At 41.3% G+C, this 22478-nt stretch overlaps 1 protein-coding gene across 1 annotated transcript in view; it reads left to right on the top strand.

The window, feature by feature from the left end:
* Nucleotides 1-22478, top strand: part of Vwa8 (von Willebrand factor A domain containing 8) — a 342755-nt gene that overhangs the window by 149547 nt on the left and 170730 nt on the right. Inside the window, 4 exon segments of the mRNA XM_028878597.2 lie at nt 1921-2036; nt 9459-9565; nt 11284-11390; nt 17122-17193. Of these exon segments, the coding sequence (XP_028734430.1) occupies nt 1921-2036; nt 9459-9565; nt 11284-11390; nt 17122-17193 (402 nt within the window).

The raw sequence follows: 22478 nt of genomic DNA, 5'->3' as shown, positions 1-22478 counted from the left end.
TTTTTTTACTTATTTTAGTATTAATCATGTTATTTTTATAAAATATATGTTCTTTATATTTAAATATTCTCTGTCTAGAATGCACATTTATTGAAAAGGATTCATCAAATGTTTGTGTGTAAATGAGTTCGTTGTTTACCGGGGGAAAAAGTTAGTGCTATAGATGTTGATCATATTCTAGTGTCCAAAAGCTGTGTAAATCATATTATCATATTATCAATGAGCATGACTCTAATGGCAGCCGACCCACGTGTCATAGAGCTGTGACATGCTTGAGGATGTGATCATTGATGTTCCTTTTGGGGGTCTCACAGAGTCACCTCATCAAGCATGTCTTAGACATTTTCCTTGTCCACGTTGAACCCCCTGTTATATCCAGTGCTTCCTCTTGCCCCTAAGGTGATGAGGGTCATATTGCTGCCCTGATCTCTCTCTGTAACAGTTCCTTCTGGCCTGCAGTGCCCCTCAAAGATCAAATAGCTTCAAAAGGGCTTCAATCCTCTGGCTTAGGTAAGCCATGCTATTGATCTGAGTTGCAAACTAGGTCTAATAATCTAATAAGAATAAAGTTATGTCAATGCCTCTGTGAATGTGTATGGATGCTTTCACTGTGAGGAGGCTGTCTGGCTCATCTGTCATTTGTGGGGTACCCCATTATCTCTGTCATTTGTGGGGTACCCCATCATCTCTGTCATTTGTGGGGTACCCCATCTCTGTTCATTTGTGGGGTACCCCATCATCTCTCATTTGTGGATCATCTCTCATTTGTTCATTTTTTTTGTGGGTACCCCATCATCTCTGTCATTTGTGGGTACCCCATCATCTCTGTCATTTGTGGGACACACCATCATCTCTCATACATCTCTCATTTGTGGGTACCCCATTCTTGTCATTTGTGGGGCACCCCAGCATCTCTGTTATTTGTGGGGCACCCCAACATCTCTGTTATTTGTGGGATACCCCATCATCTCTCATTTGTGGGGCTCCCCATCTCTCATTTGTGGGTACCCTCCTTCACCCCATCATCTCTGTCATTTTGGGGGCATCCCTACCATCGCTCTCATTTGGGGGGCAGCCCTGTTTTTCTGACCTGTGCTAATTGCTATAGAATCATTGTAGAACTGAATCCTCAAAACGGTTTCATCGGGCAGGATGCTGTGAGTGTCATCTTAAAGATGAGGAAACCGACTTGAGAAATGAAGTGATTAGTGAACACCACACGGCTAATGAGAACCTGACTTGTCTAAGTTTAAAGCCAGGGAGATTTAATGTCTTCGTGTGCTGCCTGCCAAGAGTTTCCAGCTCAGGTCAGCAGACAGTCCTGGAGTGCTTACCAGGGCTCTGGATTAGCAACTGTATTTGTGAAATTTGAGCAAGTGAGGAAAACAAAATGAAATTATTCCAATAGGAAATTATTCCAATAGGAAAAGGGTTCCAACAGCAGTCTGCCACTGAGGTGGTAAACTAGTTGACGTTTTGTGGTCAGCAACCTAAACTGTCCACAATTCCTTTTTTCTGTTTCAGAAACCACAGATTTGCTTAGAGCTCTAAGCGTTTTCAGAATCTCTTAACAAGTCAGCTGTGTGAAGAAGAAAAGCGAGAATAGTCGATTGTACGTAAGGGTTTCTCGTGAGGCAGGTGTGACCTGCATTTAGAACAGCCTCCCTCCCCTCCCTCCCACCCCCTGAAAGAACGCAATGGAACTGAGTTGATAAACGCTTCCTATAGATTAGTAAAAGTCTCTTGAAGGCCATTTTAAGTGTAAATTGACTTCTGTTCATTTTTATTCACAACTCGTTCATGCACGCATTTAAGTTTGCCCTGTCCCTCAGAGGTAGGGAACTGTGCTGTGACATCTCTCTACAGGAGCAGTAACAAGCTGGCGTAGACTCTTAGCAGACTGTCTCTGCCTTTCCATAGGCACAATCCCTGGCAGCATCGCTTTCCACCCGTCAGCTGTTGCGGATCTCTCGCCGCCTGTCACAGTACCCCAACGAAAATCTTCATGACGCCATTACTAAAGCCTGCCTTTCCAGGTAATCAGGATCGCCTTTTACCAGAGCTCAGGTCTCTGCTCCTTTGCTAGACTGGTACCGTAAGCTGAAGTGACAGTCTCCGTTCCGTCTGTAAGAAGTAACGTATTAACCACATAGCTGTTTCAGCCTGGCTCTGTTATTAGAACACACTTGATATAATTATTTAGGCATAAAAGCAGTTTTAAGATGCCTCAGTGGTAGAGAATGCCCTGAGTTCAGTCACTAGTGCCAAAACATAACATGAGAATGAACTGAACACATTTCGCAAGTATTTCATAAATGAGAAAACAGTTTTAGTCCCTTATTTGGATCACACAGTAGTAAATACTGTGTTTGGAGTTTGCATGCTCATTCATGGGTCTTCTGAGCTAGGTTCTCAGGTGTTGTGGTTGCTGCTTCCCAAATTTGTTCTGGAACTGGATAGTACTGATCCTGTAGCTAAATTGAATAAAACTAACATCTTTTCAGTGTATACTAATAGTTTACATACCAGGTGGGAAGTGATTATAAAACACTGGCTTACAGAATTTTCTCACAAAAATCATGTTTGTATGAAGTTATTTTAAAAGATTAATAAGGGCTGTCAAGATAGGTAAGTGGTTAAGGCCCCTAAATGTTCTTGCAGAGGACCCAGATTCAATTCCCAGCACCCACATGACAGCTCACAGCTGTCTGTAACTCCAGTCACAAGGGATCTAGTGTTCTCTTCTGGCTTCCTTGGGTACCAGGTACACATGTGTACACAGACAATACAGGCAGGCAAAATGTCCATACACATAAAATAAACAAAATTTTAAAGAGAATATATTCTCTAGAAATATAAGATTAATAAGATAACCAGTGTGGTGTGCATACCCTTAATCCCAGCACCAGTGAGGCAGAGGCCTTTGAGTTCTCTGAGTTCAAGGCTAGCCTGGTCTACTGAGCGAGTTCCAGGTCAGCCAGAGCTGTCTCAACAGAGACACCCTGTCTTGAAAAACGAAAAAAAAAAATTAATAAAAGATTAATAACAGTTCCCAAAATAGACTTTTCTCTTAGATTATTCTTATATACTTTAATATTTTCATTCTTTTGGTAAGATTAATTTTAATGAGATTAGTTATGGTTATTAGCCAACCATTTATTTGTAAGAGGAGTTAAGAGGAGACCTGATTTAGCTTGGGAATATTTGTAATTGTCCTTTGAAACTTCAGTGTCCTAGGCAACTTTTCTTGTAAATGCCTTGTGCTGTGGCTTGAATTTTCTCTCCTTGTGGTGCATCCAGCCGAACTAAGACTGTCTACAGCATAATTCCTTGAATAGCTCATAGTTAAGAGATACCATTCTTGTGTTTTAAACAGAGCAGTGTTAGACTTCTAAACAATTTTTGAAGCAAAAAAGCCTCCACAGCATATTTTGAAGTCATAAGGTGCAGAAAGTACAGACAGTTATCTCTGTTTCTTAAGCATATTTTATTTTGGGCAGGACTTGGTTGTAGGTCTGAGAGCAAAGATGCAAATACACAGCAGAGTAGGCAGTTTAGGAGATTAGGGGAGTCAATAGGGTAGATACGGTAGAATAAAACAGTCACCGCAATCTGTAAGACAATGCTGACTGTTGAACCAACTTCCAGATTTCTTTGTGTCAGGAACTAATAGTGTATCAAGAAATAAGAATTCATCTAAGAAATGGAGAAGGATCAAAGACAGGAGAATAAATATAAAACAGCCTCAAGTTATGAGAATGTGGAAAGGTAAAACTGAAAATAACCCCAATGTCCATTGACTACTGAATAGATGAATTAAACGTGAGGCATTCATACAATGGGTTTGATTCTGTAGTAATACACATAAAGCAAAAATACATTGAAAACATGAACTGTCGAGAGTAGAGCAAAGTATATGATGGTTTTCTAGAGCTTTAGAGTGCCTGTGGGTCTTCCTTTGAATAAGTAAAATGTTCTAAAATTGCTTGAGATGATGCTTGCACAACTGTGAACATAATTAAAATGACTAAATCATACACTTTAGGCAAATTGTATAGGCAGAAAATTTACATCAATAGATCTGCTATTAAAATCAAATCAAAGACAGTAAAAACAGAGTAAGAAAAGGGTGATGCCCTCGCTGCCGAGAAGACTTTTAAATGGGATAGGGTCTAGTGCTAGATTCAAATGTCTGTTGAAGCAGAGTCTGTGGATCTGGACGTCCGTGAGGCAGAGAACCTTCAGCAGGGCCTCTTGCATAGAGAGTAGAGTAGACATGTTTGCTGCCCTTTTTGATGGAAGTGGTTTTGGTCACGTGACCAGGGAAATGATGAGAAAGTTTGTCATCTCTCTAGAACCTTTGCTGGGAAAGAGTCTTCTGTAGGAAATCCAGTGCTTGTGTTGTCTGGAGTAAGTATGAGGGTCTGTGGTGACACTCACTCTCAGTTAGTTGGTTAGTTGGTTAGTTAGTTAGTTAGTTACCGCAAGTTACTGTTTTGTTAACTCTTTCAGAGTTTTGAACTACCTCTAGGTTTTCATAGAATAGCAACCCTAAACCCCAGATATATCAATACTTTTACTACCCAAGGTATTAAACTGTCCGTCTGAATATAAGGTCACAATATGTGATAAACTAGGTGTTGGAGAGATGACTTGGCAATTAAGAGCAATGGTTGCTCTTGCAAAGGGCCTGGGTTCAATACCCAGGACCCACATTGTGGCTCACAGCCATCTGTAAGTCTAGTTCCAACGGATCCAACACTCTATTCTGGCCTCTGTAGACACTAGTCAAATAAGTGGTGCCAGACAGAATAAGCAGGCGAAACACTTAGACATAATGATGTTTTTTTTTTAAGTTAAACTCTACTTGAGAAGGAAATATGAAGGAGATTTGACATATAGGACATTCAGTAATAGAACTCCAGGAACTCAAAGTAAAACATTTGAAATTACCTAATGGGTATACTTCAGAAGGTGTAAATGTTAGGAAAGTTTAAAGCTAGCATAAAGGAGACCAAGAGTTGGTGAATTTGAAAGCAAACCTGAACAAAAAAAAAAAATTGAAATGGAAGTTTTGAGATAAAAGAAACCTCTGGGCTGATAATCAGTAAAGATAGAGTTGTGGAGGCACTGAAGTGGATGAAAGCTAGCACAAGGTGAAGAGATGCAAAATCTGAGGGGCTGTTCATTAACAGAAGATTCCATGAGAAAGACTGAAATCTGCCCAATGGAGCTTCTGTGGGTTTTGCTGGGGATTGAGCCCACCACCCCGTGCTTGCTAAACTACACTCCAGTCCTCTTACAGAGTAAGAGACAGGAATTATTGCAGCCGATTTTCGCTAATAGTGTGCTAGAACTGTAAAATAGGAGTTTATCTGTTGACGTGTGTCAGTTCACAAATGGGACAAATGAAAACATTCCCATGGTGTGACTGTGCTGCGCAGCCGTAAGAACAGTCCTAAACACTCCAGGAGGGAAGCCCACAAGGAAGCGAGGATTAGTGATGACTTGAGAGCAGCGGCAGTACGTTCCAGAAGGATTAGATATCCTATTTTTAACTTACTGTAATAAGAGTGAAAAAAAAATTTGATGAAACCCAATTCCCTAATCATAACCGAACTCTTAGTAAGCCAGGAATATTCTTAGTAAACCATGGATAAAAACAAAGTTCTTCAACCTGATAAAGACTGCTGACTTGAAATTTGCAGCAAACATTTCTCATGGTAAAAATACTTGGCATATTTCCTTAAGCATTTGGAGAAAAGAATATAGTATCTTTGACATTTTTATCCGGCACCCAAGATAACATGATTGGTTTTAGTAAAAGTATCCAAGAGACAATCATGTAAATTACTAGAACAAACAGTCTAATGAAGTTCTTGTGTGCTCTGATCAATGACATTCGTGTACTTTTGCAACTATGAGTCAGTTAAATGAAAGACATGCAGTCCTTCTGTGGAGAACAGAATTAAACTATTGATGGCTGTCAGAGTGAAGCTATCCTTCTGCCCGCATAGACGAGGAGATGCGCTGCACTTGGAACAGTGTGTGTGCAGAGTCAGAATCCCACAAGGTAATAATGCGCCTGACATATGACTCTCAAGTTGGTGTGGAAATAGAAAGTTACAAGACTAGCTATGGAAAATGTTGAGGGAAGTATGTATCTGTGAGGGAAGAGACTGTGCTGTGTAGCTGCGTTCCTCATGATCGTTACTCCAGGGAGACCGAAACCTAGTGTGTGCGAAATGTGTCATTTTTAGTGTAGAAATGGGTGGACTTGCCAACAAAGAGTTAAGATGAACACTTTTTACATGGTTTTATTTTTAAAAAAAAAAAAGGAAAATCTGGATACTTGCTCCAAAGACTGTAAGCTACTGTTTTTACTGTAAGTTAAAAGCCACCAACTAGGAACATGTTTGACAAAATTGATAATCAGGATGGACTAGCACTCAGAGACTGCAAATTAGAAAGGAATCTGGCCCGTAGGCAAAGGTTTGGATAGGCATGTATGCAGAGAATAAGTGATTCCAATATCCAGTTAGCACTTGGGGGGATGCAGACCCCATTACTGATCAGGGAAGTTGAAGTTGAAATAAGATTCAGTTACCATTCTGTACTTAATTTCTTAAAAAAACATTCTCTGAAGTTTTCTGGAATGTTGATATATTTCAGAGTTTAAAAATACTTCACTTTCTTAAATAGACCATTGCATGAGATGACTAATTTTCCCAGTGTTGTTATAGGACCACAGAAAAGGTCTGTTTTTATCACCTTGTGATCCTCTGGAAGTGGAAGTAACCACTCGAGCCGCGGTCGTATTCATGCATCCTCTGTTGACTTTACCACAGCTACAGTCGGGCATCTTCCTGCCAACCTCAGGGTAACACAGAGGCAGGAAGGAACCGAAAAGACGATGGGTTTGTGAAGTGCATTTTTTTCTTTTTAATAACCTCTTTTCATATTGAGGCAATGAAAAGAAATTGAATTTCATTGAGAATTTAAGACAAAAGTGAAAAGAGTTTCATAACATACCAGTGAAGCCTTTCATTAAGTAGATGATATCAAGAGAGGCGGCCCAAGCTGCCTGGCATTGGACTGTCTTCCATTCACACTCTCATGTGAAATACTGAGGAGTGAGTCCTTCAGACCTCTGCTCTGCATATAACTCCAGGGGCTGCATCGTTCAGTTTCTAGATACTCGAAAACCCAGGGTCCATAGCAAAGATTTAGAAGCTTGAGACATATTCAATTTGGATTCTAAAAGTGCCTCTTTTATAGAAGGACCAAAGGCCCCTGTAAGAAGAGTTCTAGTCTGTTCTGTTATTTTACATTACATTGACTTGTGCACTTTTGAAACATTGTGGAGAATTGATTCTTTAGTGGTAAAACTTTGGACAGAGCTATAAGAATCCAGTCAGAAGTAAAGATTAGCTGTCTTGAAAAGTGAAGTAATGAAAAAATAATTTCTGTCACCAAAAAGTGAGTTACACATTTTTTAAAAAATTCCAAATGATATAAAATTAATAGTATGTGTGTAAGATTTCCACTTTGTACACTGTTAATAATTAATTCTAAGAGCCATAAATCTGGTAACTAATCATGTCCACTGTTTAGCAATTATCGACATGAATTTTTTTAATTATCTCCAGGGATGGTTTTGCTTACAGAGACTGTCTAGAGAGTGAACATAAAAATGGATTCCATTTTTTAAGAATGTGATTAAAAATATTTAAACTTCTTCTTTTGGCTTTTCTCTCAGTTCAGTTAACTGTAAGTCTACTAGATCTTAATAGTCACATTTAAGTGCATTTGGTATAAAATACTGAATTCCATTTGTATAACTGCCTAAACTAAATACCTTCAAGCTTTGAAACCACATTAATAAATTTCACATAGAATAAATAACCACATATTGCAAACTGCGTTTGTCAGGTAGACCATGCTATCTTGTCTAGTGCTGTTTGTAAATTTTAGAATTCTAATCTCAAGTACAAATTAATTCGTTCTACATTCTGAGTAAGACTCCTGGATGTCCATTGTGCCCCAGTGTTCCCTAAAGCTCTGGTTAGTCCTGACCGCCACCCTTCCAGCTCAGCCTCCCATTGCTGGGACTGCTGCAATGTGCTTACCTCCTCATCTGTCTTTCAGAGCTAGTTTTAGATCTAATGTTGATATCCCCTTCCCATATCCCCCTCCTCTAGGCTTTAGACAGAAGGCCAGGAATGTTCCACTCTAGGGCCGACCTGAGGTATGTGGGTTGGCTATGTGGAGGTCAGGGGTACCAAGAATGCTTAGAAAGCTTGCAAGTGGTCCATAGCAATCCAGGCGATCTATTAGGTAGTGGTAGACATGCCCTCAAAGGGCCTAATATTCCCAGACTCCGGAACACCTGTGAGAGGAAGGTTAAGCGTGATGCCTGCACAAAGGCGCAAGAAACAGGACACACAGTGAGGTTTGGGGGATAAGGTGGGTGCTTGGTTTCGAACAGCAAAGCAATGATGGAAGAACTGTGATGGTGTGCGGAACTGATAAGACATAAGCCTGGAGGTATATAAACTTGCCCGTGATCTTACAGGACCCAGGGGAGGCAGTGGGTAAGACCGTGTCTGGTTTGCGGCTCAGAATCTTACAGGGACAGGGAACAATACCCCAGTGTCTAGCACTCTTTGTTCACAGGCCTTCTGGCTCACCCCAGCCTTCCACTGTAAGGGGTTTGTTCTCAAGGGAGGTGGGGTCCCTCCACAAAGCTTAATACTGTGTCAGCCTGAATTCGGATGGTGCATTCTGGGATATTGGAGCACACGGCCGTGGCTCATACTGTAGCACAGCTCAGGCAGTCACTGACTGAAGATCCTTCCTGTGGGTTCACTGTGGTCATAAATTCTAAACATAACATTGTGTAGAAGGAAACTGTTCCAGGCCATGGTGCTTATGGTGTCTTTGTAGCGGATGACTCTGTCACTTACCAGATTGTTACTTTGACAACATATTTATAAAATAGGTACAGGAAGGCAACCCAAAACCAGATCATCTTTCATTCAGGAATTTGTATTAGAAAATAAGGAGAACCTCATTGATTCCCTTCTGCTGATTTAAGTTGTGATTGCCAACTTAGAGTAGGCTAAAATGTTGCTTTTCAGTTAAGAAAAAATTGATATACCAGTTATACAATAAATAAGAAATATGAGGCACACAAAATCCACTTATGAAAACAGGTGATTTCATCATAATCTGCAAAATGTACATGAATAAATATTGCGAACTACAAATAATCTTAGATATGAAACATGGGCTTTACCCATACTTTGAATTTGTATTTATGCTAAAATTTTATATGCTTTATATTTCATAGACAGTTTCTCCTCAGTTGGTTGTAAATAGTGAAGTATGTGTGTTAAAAGATACTTAAGAACCGAAGAAAGACTGAGTTCATCTTCACTCTCCATCCCTCTTACTAGGTTCTTACCAAGCCTGGCTAGGTCAGCCCTGGAGAAGAATCTGGCAGATGCTGCAATAGAAATAAATACTGAGGATAGCCTGGAGCCAGAACTGGAGAACTACAAGTGTAAGTACTTGACTTGGCTATATTAGGTGACACAACAATGACCAAAGACTTTGTGCCATTAGTTTCAGTAAAACCCTTTTTAAAGATCCATTTTGTTTTGTGTCTGGCGCTGAAGAAGTGACTCCAGTGCTTTCCCTAAAAAACCATCCAAAAGCCGTTTTCCAGCTCAGCTTTAGATAGCACTTCTTTCAGTGAATACTAGCCCCGCTCCCCGCCAAGAGTCAGTTTGGAACTGATGTCCTAAAGGGTTGGAGAGTTTTTGTTGTAAATCAACGTGTCTAATTTTGACACACGCTTTTCCAAATGTGTTTCACCATACAGTTTAGAATTGTTTGCTTTGTCCAACATTGGTGTTTTGAGGGCTAACAAGTTTCCTACAGAACATGTCGGAGCATTTTCTAGGGAGACAGACTAATGAGAGCCGGCTGTATGCCCTCCCCTTCCGGTCCCTCCAGTCACCCACTGCGCCACACCCCCCCTTCTGCACAGCCGTAGGAGAAGCTGGGAGTGGGGAGGACCGCACACTCCGAGAGTTTCCTGTTCTGCAGGGAGAGCACAGGGAGATTTCTATTTTAATGTACTTATCAAAGCACAAGTAGGACTGTTCTCCAACAGGGCTGTAACGGCTGTGGTTGTGATCAGTGTCTTAGTAACTGTGGCTACACTGAACCAAGAATTTAGTATTAAGGAAATTGAATGACTTTTTTAAAAATAAAATTATAAATTTGATACTGATGAATCTGAACAGATGTGCAGAGGCCACCAAAGAGACAGAATAACCATGGGACATGTAGAATCTTAATGTTACTTGGTTGAAGCTGGCAACATGTCCAGAGAAAGGCCATGTCATCAGGATGGTAGATTGCTCAGTCAGGGAAGGGTCAGTGCCAGCAGTGTCCATCTCAGCTTCCTGTAAGGGATAGGGGGTCCAAACGTGGAGAGTGTTCACTTGACTGGTTTCATTCGTCTTGAAAGCTACCGATCTTGTGAGGAATGCATCTAATTCCTCCCCTTGTCCCGAGCCCAAGCTCACTGAACAGCCATCTCATAGGGCTTAGCTCTCCATGCAGCAGGTCTCTCTCCAAGTAACATGATGATGGCAGTCAGTGTAGCCTGGTCATATGAAAGCTGTACCTATACTGCGATGCCGTATCTTCCAATTGTAGCTTTTTATCAAAATACATGTTTATGTTCCTGAAATTATATTTGCCCTCAGTTGTGATGGCAGAGCGAGGCTTGGAGCCTACAAGACTAACAGCCTTGGCAGACTTCCTCGGACAGTAGCACCCTGTGAGACTTCTTGAAAAGCAGCTAGCCTGCTTTCTCCCAGTGCGTCCCCTTTGTAGTGAAATGTTACCAGTAAACATTAGTTGTGTGAACAAAATGACCCTGAAGGCCTCTATCTACCGAATGGTCGTGTTCTGTGAACTGAACCCTAACGGGTGTTGGTGGACCTGCTGTGTTATCTCAGCAGATAGGTGTGTAAGTTGGTTCACGGTCACATTCTTGCTCTTTTCCTTTGTGGTCTTATATTGGGTCTACAGTATAAATTGAAGAGCTACAGTGTTTTAGTTTATTCGTTAGATGTTTAATTAAAATCCTAAAGACCTCACAGGTTAGAGAAGCTGCCTGGCAGTGTGTGTTGGCCAGACGAGGCTTCTCTGGATGTTTGCAGGACATTGCTGTGCCTCACCCTCTGTCCTGTACACACTGTTCAGGTGAGATAGTGTCCGGGTCTCTGAGGATTGGCGCGGTCAGCGCTCCCGTGTACAATGCCCAGGAGAAGATGAAAGTGCCTGATGTCCTCTTCTACGACAACGTCCAGGTGAGGGTATGGCTTTGTGGTCTCGGGCCAGTCGCATCATAGTAGTCACCTCTGATCCAAATGACACCAGTGTTTACTTGTAGTCATGATGTCCTACCTTCAGTTCAGGTGAGGCCAATGAAGGGCCGACCCTTCTTAATGACAGTGATGAGAAGGTTTAAAGTTCTTTCCGGTGGTTAAAACTAGAGAAGTTATGCTGTGGATTTAAATGTGTGCATGGTATGTGCACACACGTTTCATGACTCTGCTTGAGGCCAGGAAAATACCTTACTAAGGCAGACAGACAGACAAACCTCCTGGCTCTGACTTTGGCTTCTAGTTAAGACATTTCTGTAGCTCACAGGAGGTGTGTCTACACAGGCTTTCCTCCTCTTCCCTCTCTGCTGCATTTTCCCAGGATTCCCGTGTGCCCTGCTCTGCCTCTTTCTTTGGTGGATCGACTGGGACAGGGCCATTGCCCTCACAAGCTGACCACTCTTGTGGACTGTTTCCCAAGACACAGAAATAAATTGGAACTTCGCTTCTTTAAGATTTGGTTTTAGTAAATATTTCTGAAAATGTCTTTTTCTGTTTCAGTTATATATTTCCTTTATAATAAAAGCATATTTAATTTTTTGTAGTTCTTATTTGCTAATCTGCCTGTAAATAATTACATTTACAAATTATGTTAGAATTTGCTTTACCTTTCTAAGGAGTTAGCAAAATTATAGTGCATTTTCTTTCACTAATTTTATTCACGGTTCTGAGTATCATAATTTATGTCCTTAAATGAGATTAATAGTATAAAGGTATCCAGGCAAGTTTTTTCTTTCTTAATAAACTACCTTGATTTAGATACTTATATATCAAAGCTGTAATTTTTTTTTTTGCATAGCAAAAGCCTTTCCACTGCTTTTGCTTGGTTTCATTCTACGGTCAGTTAACTGATGTGTGCTTGCTTTTTCTTTACGACCATTGCATAATCAATATGTGAAGGCACAGAAAATCAAGTTATGGAGATAGAAGGAATACTCTTATCTATGAGGTAAAAACAAAAACCTTATTAAAAGAAACAATAGTGGGCTGGAGCGATGGCCCAATGATTGAGAGCACTGGCTGCTCTTCCGTAGGACCCGGGTTCAAGAAGGACCAGTTGTGCCTTCTTCATAGGCCTGATATTCCTCTAAAACCATACAGCTAACCAGAGGTAGACACAGGGTTTGAGTTGGGTCTGTCATCTCTTAACAATACCTCACTACTTTTCACAAATTTCCTTGAAGGTATAGAATAATGAATATCAGTAGCTAATGATTATAGCTCTTATGGTGTAAGTATGCCAACTTTAAAAATAATCCAAATGGGTAAAAATTATATTATTATCATCTCTATTTTAAAGCTAGGAGGAGAAGGAAAACAAGACATCTTTATGCAGGAGAAGCATTTGAAACAAACTTTATTTTAAACTTTAATTCAAATTAAATCAATTAATTCTTTGGAGACGAGGTCTCCAAAGTATTCCCAGCACCCACATGGCAGCTCACAACTCTCTGTAGCTCCAGTTCTAAGGGATCTGACACCTTCACACCAATCTGACACCAATGCACTTAAAACAAATTTAATTTTAAAAAAGGAACAATAGTATTTCTAAGCAGCACTGTCTGTCCACATTTCACATGCTGTCCACATAGCAGAAATGAGAGAAAGAAAAAAACACTGTGAAATTGTTATAAGTAACAATAGAAAAACTCCAGAATAGTTAAGGCTGAAAAGACTCCAGAGCATATAAGAACGTAGGAAGTTCAGTAGGGAGGAGGACCATTGTGTCCTTGAACAGTGTCTGTTGCCATGGTGCTGGTGACACAGACATTGACGACTGCAGATCTGCAGTGAACTTTCCACAGACGCCCTGAGGGGCTTTGTGTAACCCGTCTCCAAATGTCCCTATTCCCGCAAAGCGTAATGAATCAACCATTAGGAAGGATTTTAGTTGCTGCAGTTCCGGGGATGGGACTTGATGCAGTCTGCTCCTGCAGGAGGTACTACTGCTTCATTTATCCTGTGCATTTTAGAAGCAGGACTCTTCAGTGCCACAGATACAGGCTCTATCCAGTCCACCTTTCCTGTGATGTCCTGTTGTCCCTTTACCACAGTGCATTGAAAATGATCTGGAAAATGTTTTTCCCCTGTCTTTTCTTTATCTGCTGTCTTCATTGACGTTTCTAGCACATTGGAAATAAGTGTTGAGGGGATTAAAAGGGATGAATAAGATTTTGAGCATCCATTCTAAGGAGTATTGTTTCATTAAACCCTTTAATATAGAATATGACCCTTGGAGCAGTAAGTAGGAGAAATTGGAGAATGAGATTAATAGCTTTTTAATAAGCCCAAGGAGCTTTAGACCTGAAAAATTACACACCACACATCAGGCTTCTCCCTAAGGTATTGGGGTACAGAGATAAAAGGTATACACACAAGCAGATGCATCTCCAGGACTCCATTGCTTTTCATCTAATGGAAAAACAGGTTAGTAAGTGCATATGTTACTACATAGTGTGATGAAGGTGCATGCAGGTTACTGAGGGAACATCAAAGAGATGATGGGGGCTGACTTGAAAGGTCTCAGAAAACTGGTTAACCAGGCAAAGTTGGGTAACTTAGGCTGAGGCAGGCATTTGCAGAACCTCGGTTATATACGAGAGAGACAGTTTCTTAGGAAGCCACATGTCCTTGACCTCAGTCCACAGATCCTTGGTTTCCAGTTGAAAAGTGTCAGGTGTTGAGGAGGGGGCATTGTCCAGGCTTCACTCATGACAGAATCGGGATCCTTGGGAAGGAAATTAGTGACAGATTTTAAGCACGTTTGCACTTTCACTAACTTTTTTCTTCACTCTCTAGTGTTGTCCAAGAGTTAGAAACCAGACAGAGATAGGGGAGTGGTGATTGAGACAGTCCAGGTCACAGCTAAGGGTCTGAATGAAATAAGACAGTAGCTGTGGAGACAGAGGGCGGGGACACCTTACAGCACTCCTTAGGTGCTAGAAATTGGGGACTTGGTTTCATACTCCTTCAGGGAGCACATCACCTGCTGGAAAGACAGAGAACAGAAAATCACTCCTGATTGTGCCCACATTGGAAAGGTAGTGTGTGGGGGGGGGTGAGAGTGGAGGTCGGGCGAGCACAGGAGCGTGAGGAGTAACCGCTGCTCCCAGAGCATTAAGAGTCATCTCAGGAGCTTTGAAAAATGAGTGGCAAGCCTGTGAACAGAGCAGCAGCCGTGTCTGCACTGTGGAGAACGCATTTGCTCCAAGAGAAACGGAAGTTTCAGAAGCTAAATTGGCCAGTCAGAATCTAGGTAGGAGATGATAAACGCCCTGAATCCAGCTGTGCCAATAGAAAAGAAAGAAAATCTGTTTGTCTGTGTGTGTGTGTGTGTGTGTGTGTGTGTGTGTGTGTGTGTGTGTGTGTCAGTCGCTAAGACTTGGCTTTAACAAATTACCATAAGAAGAGCAAGATGGGCAGCGTGACCATGGTGATGTCACAGTGTGATTACAGGAAGCAAAGGATCCTTTTTAGTGGGGTAGGGGAGTTACAGGAGGAAGAAGAAAGCTGGAAGGGATCAAGTTTTGGATGAGTTGAGTTTAGGAAACTGGGGAATAACAGTTGTCACAGAGAAAGCCTGTAGACTACCTGCTTTATGTTATAATTGTCTACAGCTGAAAATTCTGAAGTTTTGTTTTGGTTTTACATTTGTGAGTTCGTGTACATATATGGGCACACACCTGCATGCACACGAGAAAGACGGCAACTTGTAGGCGTCAGTCATCTGCTTCCACAATGTGGGTCCTGGGACTGAGCCTGGCTCCTCGGGCTTGTAGGCCATAGCCATTACCTGCTGAACTGGCTCATCGGCCCTGTAACTCTGCTCCGGTCCCTTACCTGGCTCTCAGGCAAGTCCAGTGTCTGCATAGGCACTAACCCACTCTGCCATATCCAAAAGAAAGCAGCCAGGAAGACGGTGAGAAAGAGCAAAAGAAAACAGAGCTGCGGGAAGATAGGTAGACGGGAGAACCTGCCAGTGATGCTGCAGAGACCAGGATACTCATTCATGTTGGCGGGGACCTTAGCTGCTGGCAAATGTAGTGACCGGCTGCAGCAGGAAGACAGAGCAGTAAGGAAACTTAGAGACAGATGGATGGTTCTTAAGTGTGGCCTGGCCATGCATTTGCTTCTGGGAACATTTGTTCCTTTGCTTGAGGAAGAACCAGGGTCTTGAAATGACCGCTTAGTTAAAAAGGAAGCAGTCTGCAGACCCTTATCAGCAAGATCCAGAGTGAGGGATGCCCAGGTCGTCCTCCTTGACGACAGTCATACCTGTTTACTTTTAGGTTACTCTTTATTTTTACTGGTAACCCAGTGTCTCTTTTTCTTTATTTTTAATATATCAGAAAGACAGTAAGTGAATACACTCATTTTACTTTAAACCTTTTTAAAAATTTAGTTCCCTAGTGTATCCAATTTAAGAAAACTAAAACTACCAATATACTCATTATTCTTGAAAGATGGGGAAAAAAAGAACTTTCTTAGTTTTTATTTCATTACAGAATTTGAAAAGTTTTGAGTGTCAAACAATCAAGAAAAGCAAGCCAATAAAATTCTAGGAAATATGTGTAGCATCTATATGTTATAAAAGGTTCATATGGGTTTTTTTTTTTCCAAAAATAAGAGAATTTGAGTAACCTGAGCACTTTGGGCTGTTGTTGATTTAGTCGAGATTTCAAGAGAGACTAGAGATTTAGTTCTGCCAGGACACAGCTCTTCCTGCAGTCCCATGAGCCTTTGTAACCTACTTACCCATGTCCTATTTCCTGGTACACAAAAGAGCAATGCAGTCTGCTCTGTAGCTGCTGTGAGCAACTCTAATCTTGCCCTTTCATCATATTGTGTCATAATTCAAATGAAAAATAATGGAAGGTGAAAAGTGCCTTTCAGTTCTAAGGCTCTGTGCAGCTTTGTGAGTAAATGGTTAAGCTAAGGGTGTGAGTGAGTGGGTCTCTGTTGCTGGTGCCTCATCTTGGACCTTTCCTTCTGTTTGTGTCCAACTAAGATGTGTTAGTTTTACACACACACACACACACACACACACACAATTTATATGCTATATATACTTATGTATATAGTTTTAATTTTATCTTATTGCATATAAAATGTATACAAATATATATGTATGTGTATATATGTAAAGGTATACTTTTTTTTAAAAAAAGAAAGTCCAAAATGGAGTTTTTTTGGTGGTATTTGTTTACTTAAATTAGCAAGCATCAATTTAAATATTACATTAAATTATAAGCCAATTCTATAGAAATGTAAATAAAAATTTTGCATTGAATTATAGAAATTATTTGAAATATTGGTCAGTAGTTTCCTCTTGCTTAGATATTTGAAGTTTTCAGTATTGGTGACCTAATTGATTACTTATCCACATCATTAAATGTTTTTAATTACAGCACACGTCTTTAATCCCAGCACTAGGTAGGCAGAGTTTGACCCCAACCTGGTCTACATAGAGTATTGAGAACAGCCAGAGCTTCAGAGAGAGAATCTGTCTCAACAACAATAACAAAAATGTGTTTTGATTCAAGTCAGTTACTTATTTTATCATGATTTATGCTCTGCATTCTAAGATAACACCTGTATAGCTAACTTTCTTCTTTGACTCTGTTTAAATCTTTTTTTTTTTTTAAATTTTTCCTAGCACATGGTAGTGATGGAAGACATGCTCAAAGACTTTGTCCTTGGCGAACACTTACTCTTGGTCGGGAACCAGGTGAGTTATGGCTGGGAGCCAAGCACAGATGAGCGAATACTAATGCTTCAGAAGCAGTAAGTTTCTTTTTTGGGGAATAAGAATTTGGAAATTCTTTTTCCTTTTAATAAAATGACAAATTTAAATTCACAGTATGAAATGCCTTACCACCCAAAGAGTAATTTATAGCATCAAAGCCTTAGCATTATCCCAAGGTTAACCATTTCTACTCATCTCCCATCACCCTGTCCATTTGCCCCGTGGTTGTCTGTACCTTCCCAGCTTTGCTACCCTAGTCACGCTCACCCCACCATCCCCTGCCATCCGGAGTGCAGAACAGGTTCCAGACAGTAGCTGCACCTCCTTACATGCTGACATCCACTCTCAGCCAGGTTAATGGGTGTACAAACTCAGTGTTTCTGTGTCTTTTTGCTGCAGTCAGCTCCTCCTTGCTCTCAGATAGAGCCATGCAATTTGCAGGTTGCCACCTCTGCCCACGGCTCCAGCCCAGGCTTTGATATGTCTTTCTTAGCCTGTGCTACCTTGAACCACCCAGACCTGCCTTCAGGTTCTCATCTCTTTGGTGTTTGGTTCATGCCTGTGCGTCTACCTGCGGCTCCCTCCCCAGCTCCCGGGAGGGACATTGTGCCTCGTCTGAGCTGGCCTCCATTGCATCACTCGCCTGTAGCCCTTCTTTTCACACTCGTTTCATGGAGCTGTATTTCCCAGGTAGTGACCATCAACCCAATTTGTATGCTCCATGGGAACAAGAACTGTGCTGCTTTGGTTCCTTTCTGTCCTGGGTTCCTAGCACATTACTGCTACACAGTAGAGGTGTTATCTGTCTATGCTGTCTAAGGGATGGGTGGACACTCAGTATTAGAACATTCTGATAGTTTTCCTCACTGAGTAGCACTTTGGTTTTTTACAAGTTGGTCTTAAGGGCAATCAGAAGCATAGCCTTCTTTTTGTGTTTCTTGTTTTGTGCTTACATAAAAATACAGACTCTTTAATGTATAACGTCTTAAACCTACAGTTAAAATTTTTACTTATTATTACTTTGTGCATGCATCTCAGATCATGTTTGGCCGTCAGAGGACAACTTTTTGTTGAGTCAGAGTCTCTCTTCAGACTCCATGTTAGCTACTCACAAGCTTCTGGGTGGTTTTCCACTTCCGTCCCACTGTAGGGGTGCTAGGTTTATAGGTACACCCTGCTTCTGTGTCAGGCTCTTTTACACGATTTCCAGGAATCAAACTTGGGGTCATCAGCTTATTCAAAAGTACTTTTAGCTGCTCAGCCTGCTAACTGACTTGAAATTTTTAAAACTGGATTCAAGCAGGCCCATCGTTGAAGGCATGGATCTGGAATTGAGTGGTGAAGGTCTAGCAGCCAGTCTCCCACATGCGTGGACTCTGGCAAACTGCTCAGCTTTCTGAGTCTAACTTGGCAATGTAAACAGTATGCACTCCGCTGGGCTAATGTAAAGGTGACATGTGATAAAGCATGGGAAATATTCCACACAGACAGCACTTAGTGCCCACTAAAAATAAAACCCATGCATCACATGGAAGTCTTAAAAGCATTTTTGTATTCTCTTAGTTCACTTTTTTCTAAACAAGAATTAAACATAAAATAGATAATTCATGGGTTTTTTTTCACCACTTGAAAATACCTACCTACTTGTATTTATTGATAGTCATTTTTCTAGTAAGTTTTTATAGGTTAATGAAGAGTGGCTAACAGGTGGCATTGAGTCCTTGATGGTTCTGATCCCATTGAAACATGATGACTTTGGACTTCATAAATATATAAAGCCCAGTATGCAGTTATGCTCTTATTAATCTTTAATTTTTATTTTTTAAACTTAATACATACACCCGGCATCTATATCCTCCCCTCCTTCCTGCCTTTTCCTCCCATCCCTCCCTCTCACCCCAGGTCCTTCTCTAAGCCCACAAGCCTAGATGGTTTGGGGTTTTGTTTGTGAGACAGAGACTCACTGTGTATCTCTGACTGGGCTGGAACTTAATATGTAGAACAGGCTGGCCTTGAACTCACAGAGATCCACCCACCTCTGCCTCCTGAATGCTGGGATTATGGGTATGTGCCACCTAGCCTGGCTCAAGCCCCAAGTTCTTAACAGACTTTTTGTCACTTAAAGCCTGGAGTACTTTGTGTGTCCTTTGAAAACTCTTCCTGTCAAGAAAATGGCCTCAGAAACAGCCATCGCTGGCAACTCAGCAACAGATCAGACCAACAAAGAGAATATTGAGAGCTGGGGCTCAAGGGATAGTTAGTTTCTCAGAGATATGAGAGTGCCAAAGGCGGGTGGGTCTCCAGTGGTCAAGGCATGACTGACGGACAGGCCCTCTTCGTATCCGGAGGATTTTTGGTTATTAACCTGAAAGTCTATCATCAGCCTAGCCCGGGTCCCAGTGCTGAGGGCCTTCAGATTGTGAGAGCATTTCTGCTGCCTGGGTCTTTTCAGTCGAGCTCCTTCAGTCTGCCCTTTGATACCCATGGCCTAGCCCACCGCCTTCAGCTGGGCGTCTCATCCCTCACCTCCAAATCTGCCCTCAGATCGAAGGTAGAGTTGTTTCCTGTGTGGATGGTTGTCCTGCAGCCTCTGCTCTCTGCTGGCGTCTCCCCGCCCACACCCCACCGCCTGGTCTTTGTGCTTTTATCCTCACTATGTAAATCACTACCCTGAATTCACATTCTCTGAAGTGATGAAGTAGGCCATTTTTAGGTTTCTGTCAGTCTCCTGTTAGATTCATGAATTTGTCTGCCTTCCCTACCTATGCCAGTGAGGCACTGAGGTCCTTGGTTATACTGGCATCTTCTCTGATGCTTTGTGAATAGTGTTTATCCGATATTTGAAAAGTATCTTAGAGGACTCTGTATTTCCTACTTAGCAAAGTATAAATATCAATAATTCATAAAGTATTAGAAGTAATTTGAATTTAAAACTTAGATTTTTCAGGAGATCTGAAAACAATGGGTTGAGTTCTGTAAGCTTGCCCCTGCTGGGTCAGGCAGAATCTAGGCTAGTACTTGGCTCAGTGCCCACGTGCCTGAGATAGCTCAGATCTGAGACTGGAGCCTTGTGAGCAAAGCAGGGTGATCTTCATGTTCTGAGCAATCACTAGCTAGCATTTAGCTCTGAAGAGTGGTGTTTCATGCTTGTATTTACCAATCAGAAGGTGGGAGTTGGACCAACGTGGCTGCCTAAAAACCCAAATTGAATTGTATAAACACTTGAGCCAACTAAGTTCCATTCAAACTTGTTTTCTGAGAAGCTGACATCTGTGTAGAACAGGCAGGACTCTGGTGGACCTTTGTCCACTGCCTCCTGAGGTCTGAGGAGCATGTTCCCTTCTCTCTTCTTCTGTTTCAGGAAGGTGTCCTCTTTCAGTAGCTTTGAACAACACCCTGCTTCGCTGACCAGCGGGTTTTCATACCTCCAAGTGTTTTGTATTCCTTCTCATCTGCACTGATTTCTGCCTTGTAAAGCATCACCATGAGAAAGGCAAGCCTGTGAGAGTACAGGCCGCAGGCTGAGGACTCTTGACTCTGAGCTGCCTGGGGTGATGTAGCCAGTTTTCACTGAAACAATCAGGGAAAACGACAGTTTCTTCATCCGTTTTATTTTGAAACTAAGCAAACTGTGACAGTGCTCGGTCTTCTTCCTTTCTCTTCCTAAAGCATTGGTGACAACTCGGGAAACAGCGTGAAGTGAAGCTTTGGGGATTCAGTAGGACAGAGAAGTCGTCAGCACAAGTGTAAACATAATGGCTGCTCTTTATATGAACTGGTGGTGGTTGGGAGCAGGCTGCCCAGTCTCCTCTTCACCAACTGTCGCTGGCTGAAGCCATGACAATGTGTGAGCTGTAACTGGAGGTATTCAGAAGGCTGTTGTGTTACCACCAGCAGCTTTTAAGCATAGGGAAATGAGAGGAAGTGAGTGCTGGTTTGGAAGTGTGTCACCTTTTCACCCTGACTGAACCCTTTCTTCCTTGTGGGTAATTCCATCTTTTTAAGCATCTCCAGTATTAGACAAAAGTCCACATCTGTTAGGAAGCTGAAAATAAGTCCACTTACAACACTCCCCCAAATAAATGAGAATGAAGTAGCTTCCGTTTTACTTTGAAAAGTAAGTTTTTAAATTTCTATTTTCAATGTGGGATTTTTCTGCCAGAGCAGTCTTTCTAGGAAATGAGGCATAATTGCCACCTTCAAACCAAATGGGACAGGTGCCCTGGACTTCCATGCTTGATGGTCACTTAGAGCCTATGCAGCAGATATAGGAAGTCTGCAGAATACTGCCATGTGCCCCCCCCACCACCTTGTAATTACAGTATTACAACTTCTCCTTCCTTGTAATTAGGAGTTTCTTCCTGGTTTTATTTACTTTTTATTATTATGTTGCATGATATTCCATTTAACAAAAAGAGTTGTCTGTTGATTTCTTAACTGGTCATGCTTTTTGGGGTGTGAGGAGACTCTCCAGCTCTAGGAATACAAAGAACAAGCTTCTTGAATCTCTCATTTTTTTTTGAACACTAGTCCACATGATATAAAAATATTTATAGAAACTGGGTTAGAGAATGAGCCTACAGGTATGTCATTTCTTTTTTTATCCTGAAGTTCCTAAGAAGAAACGTTTGGGAATAAGAATGCTTGTGTTTTGAGAAGAGTTGCATTTTATTAGACATTTGAAGGTGACATTTCTTTCTAATAACATCTAAAATGCTCACCTACCCTTACATAAGAATTATTTTAAAATCTTGTATGTTTTGTTTTAGAAATCCAAGTTTAATCAACTACACAACCAATGTCATTTGGTTTAGTGTTAGGCAAAACTCCACAGCAAGTCCTCAGCATTCGACCCATGCTTAATGAGGTACGGTTAATTATCCATAGTGACTCCTACCTGAACAATCTACTAAAATCACTTGTCAACTTTTTTTTTTTCATTTTAGCCAGACTTATTTTGTTATCATTTTACTGAACAATAGCTGCCTGGTATTAACTTCTCTGTATGTTCCATCATTCATATTTCCCCTTGTCAAGATTCGAGTATATGACATCGTCCTTGTCATACAGGACTTTTTATATAGGATGCTTCTCTACCTTGTGTTCTTCATGTCATAACATGACTCATTCTTTGATATTCTGTTCAGTTCCACATCTGCAGTAAGATAGTTCCCAACTTTATTTTCCTGCTAAAACTTAAAGCTTAGCCTGCCTTACATGGCAGATAGAGTCTTCTTTATAGAGCGATACGCCAGACTCTCCCAACT

The sequence above is a fragment of the Peromyscus leucopus genome, chromosome 9 (assembly GCF_004664715.2).
Source record: "Peromyscus leucopus breed LL Stock chromosome 9, UCI_PerLeu_2.1, whole genome shotgun sequence".
NCBI classification, from domain to species: Eukaryota; Metazoa; Chordata; class Mammalia; order Rodentia; family Cricetidae; genus Peromyscus; species Peromyscus leucopus.
Note: the sequence above shows the minus strand (reverse complement) of the source record. Positions and strands in the feature narration are given on the sequence as shown.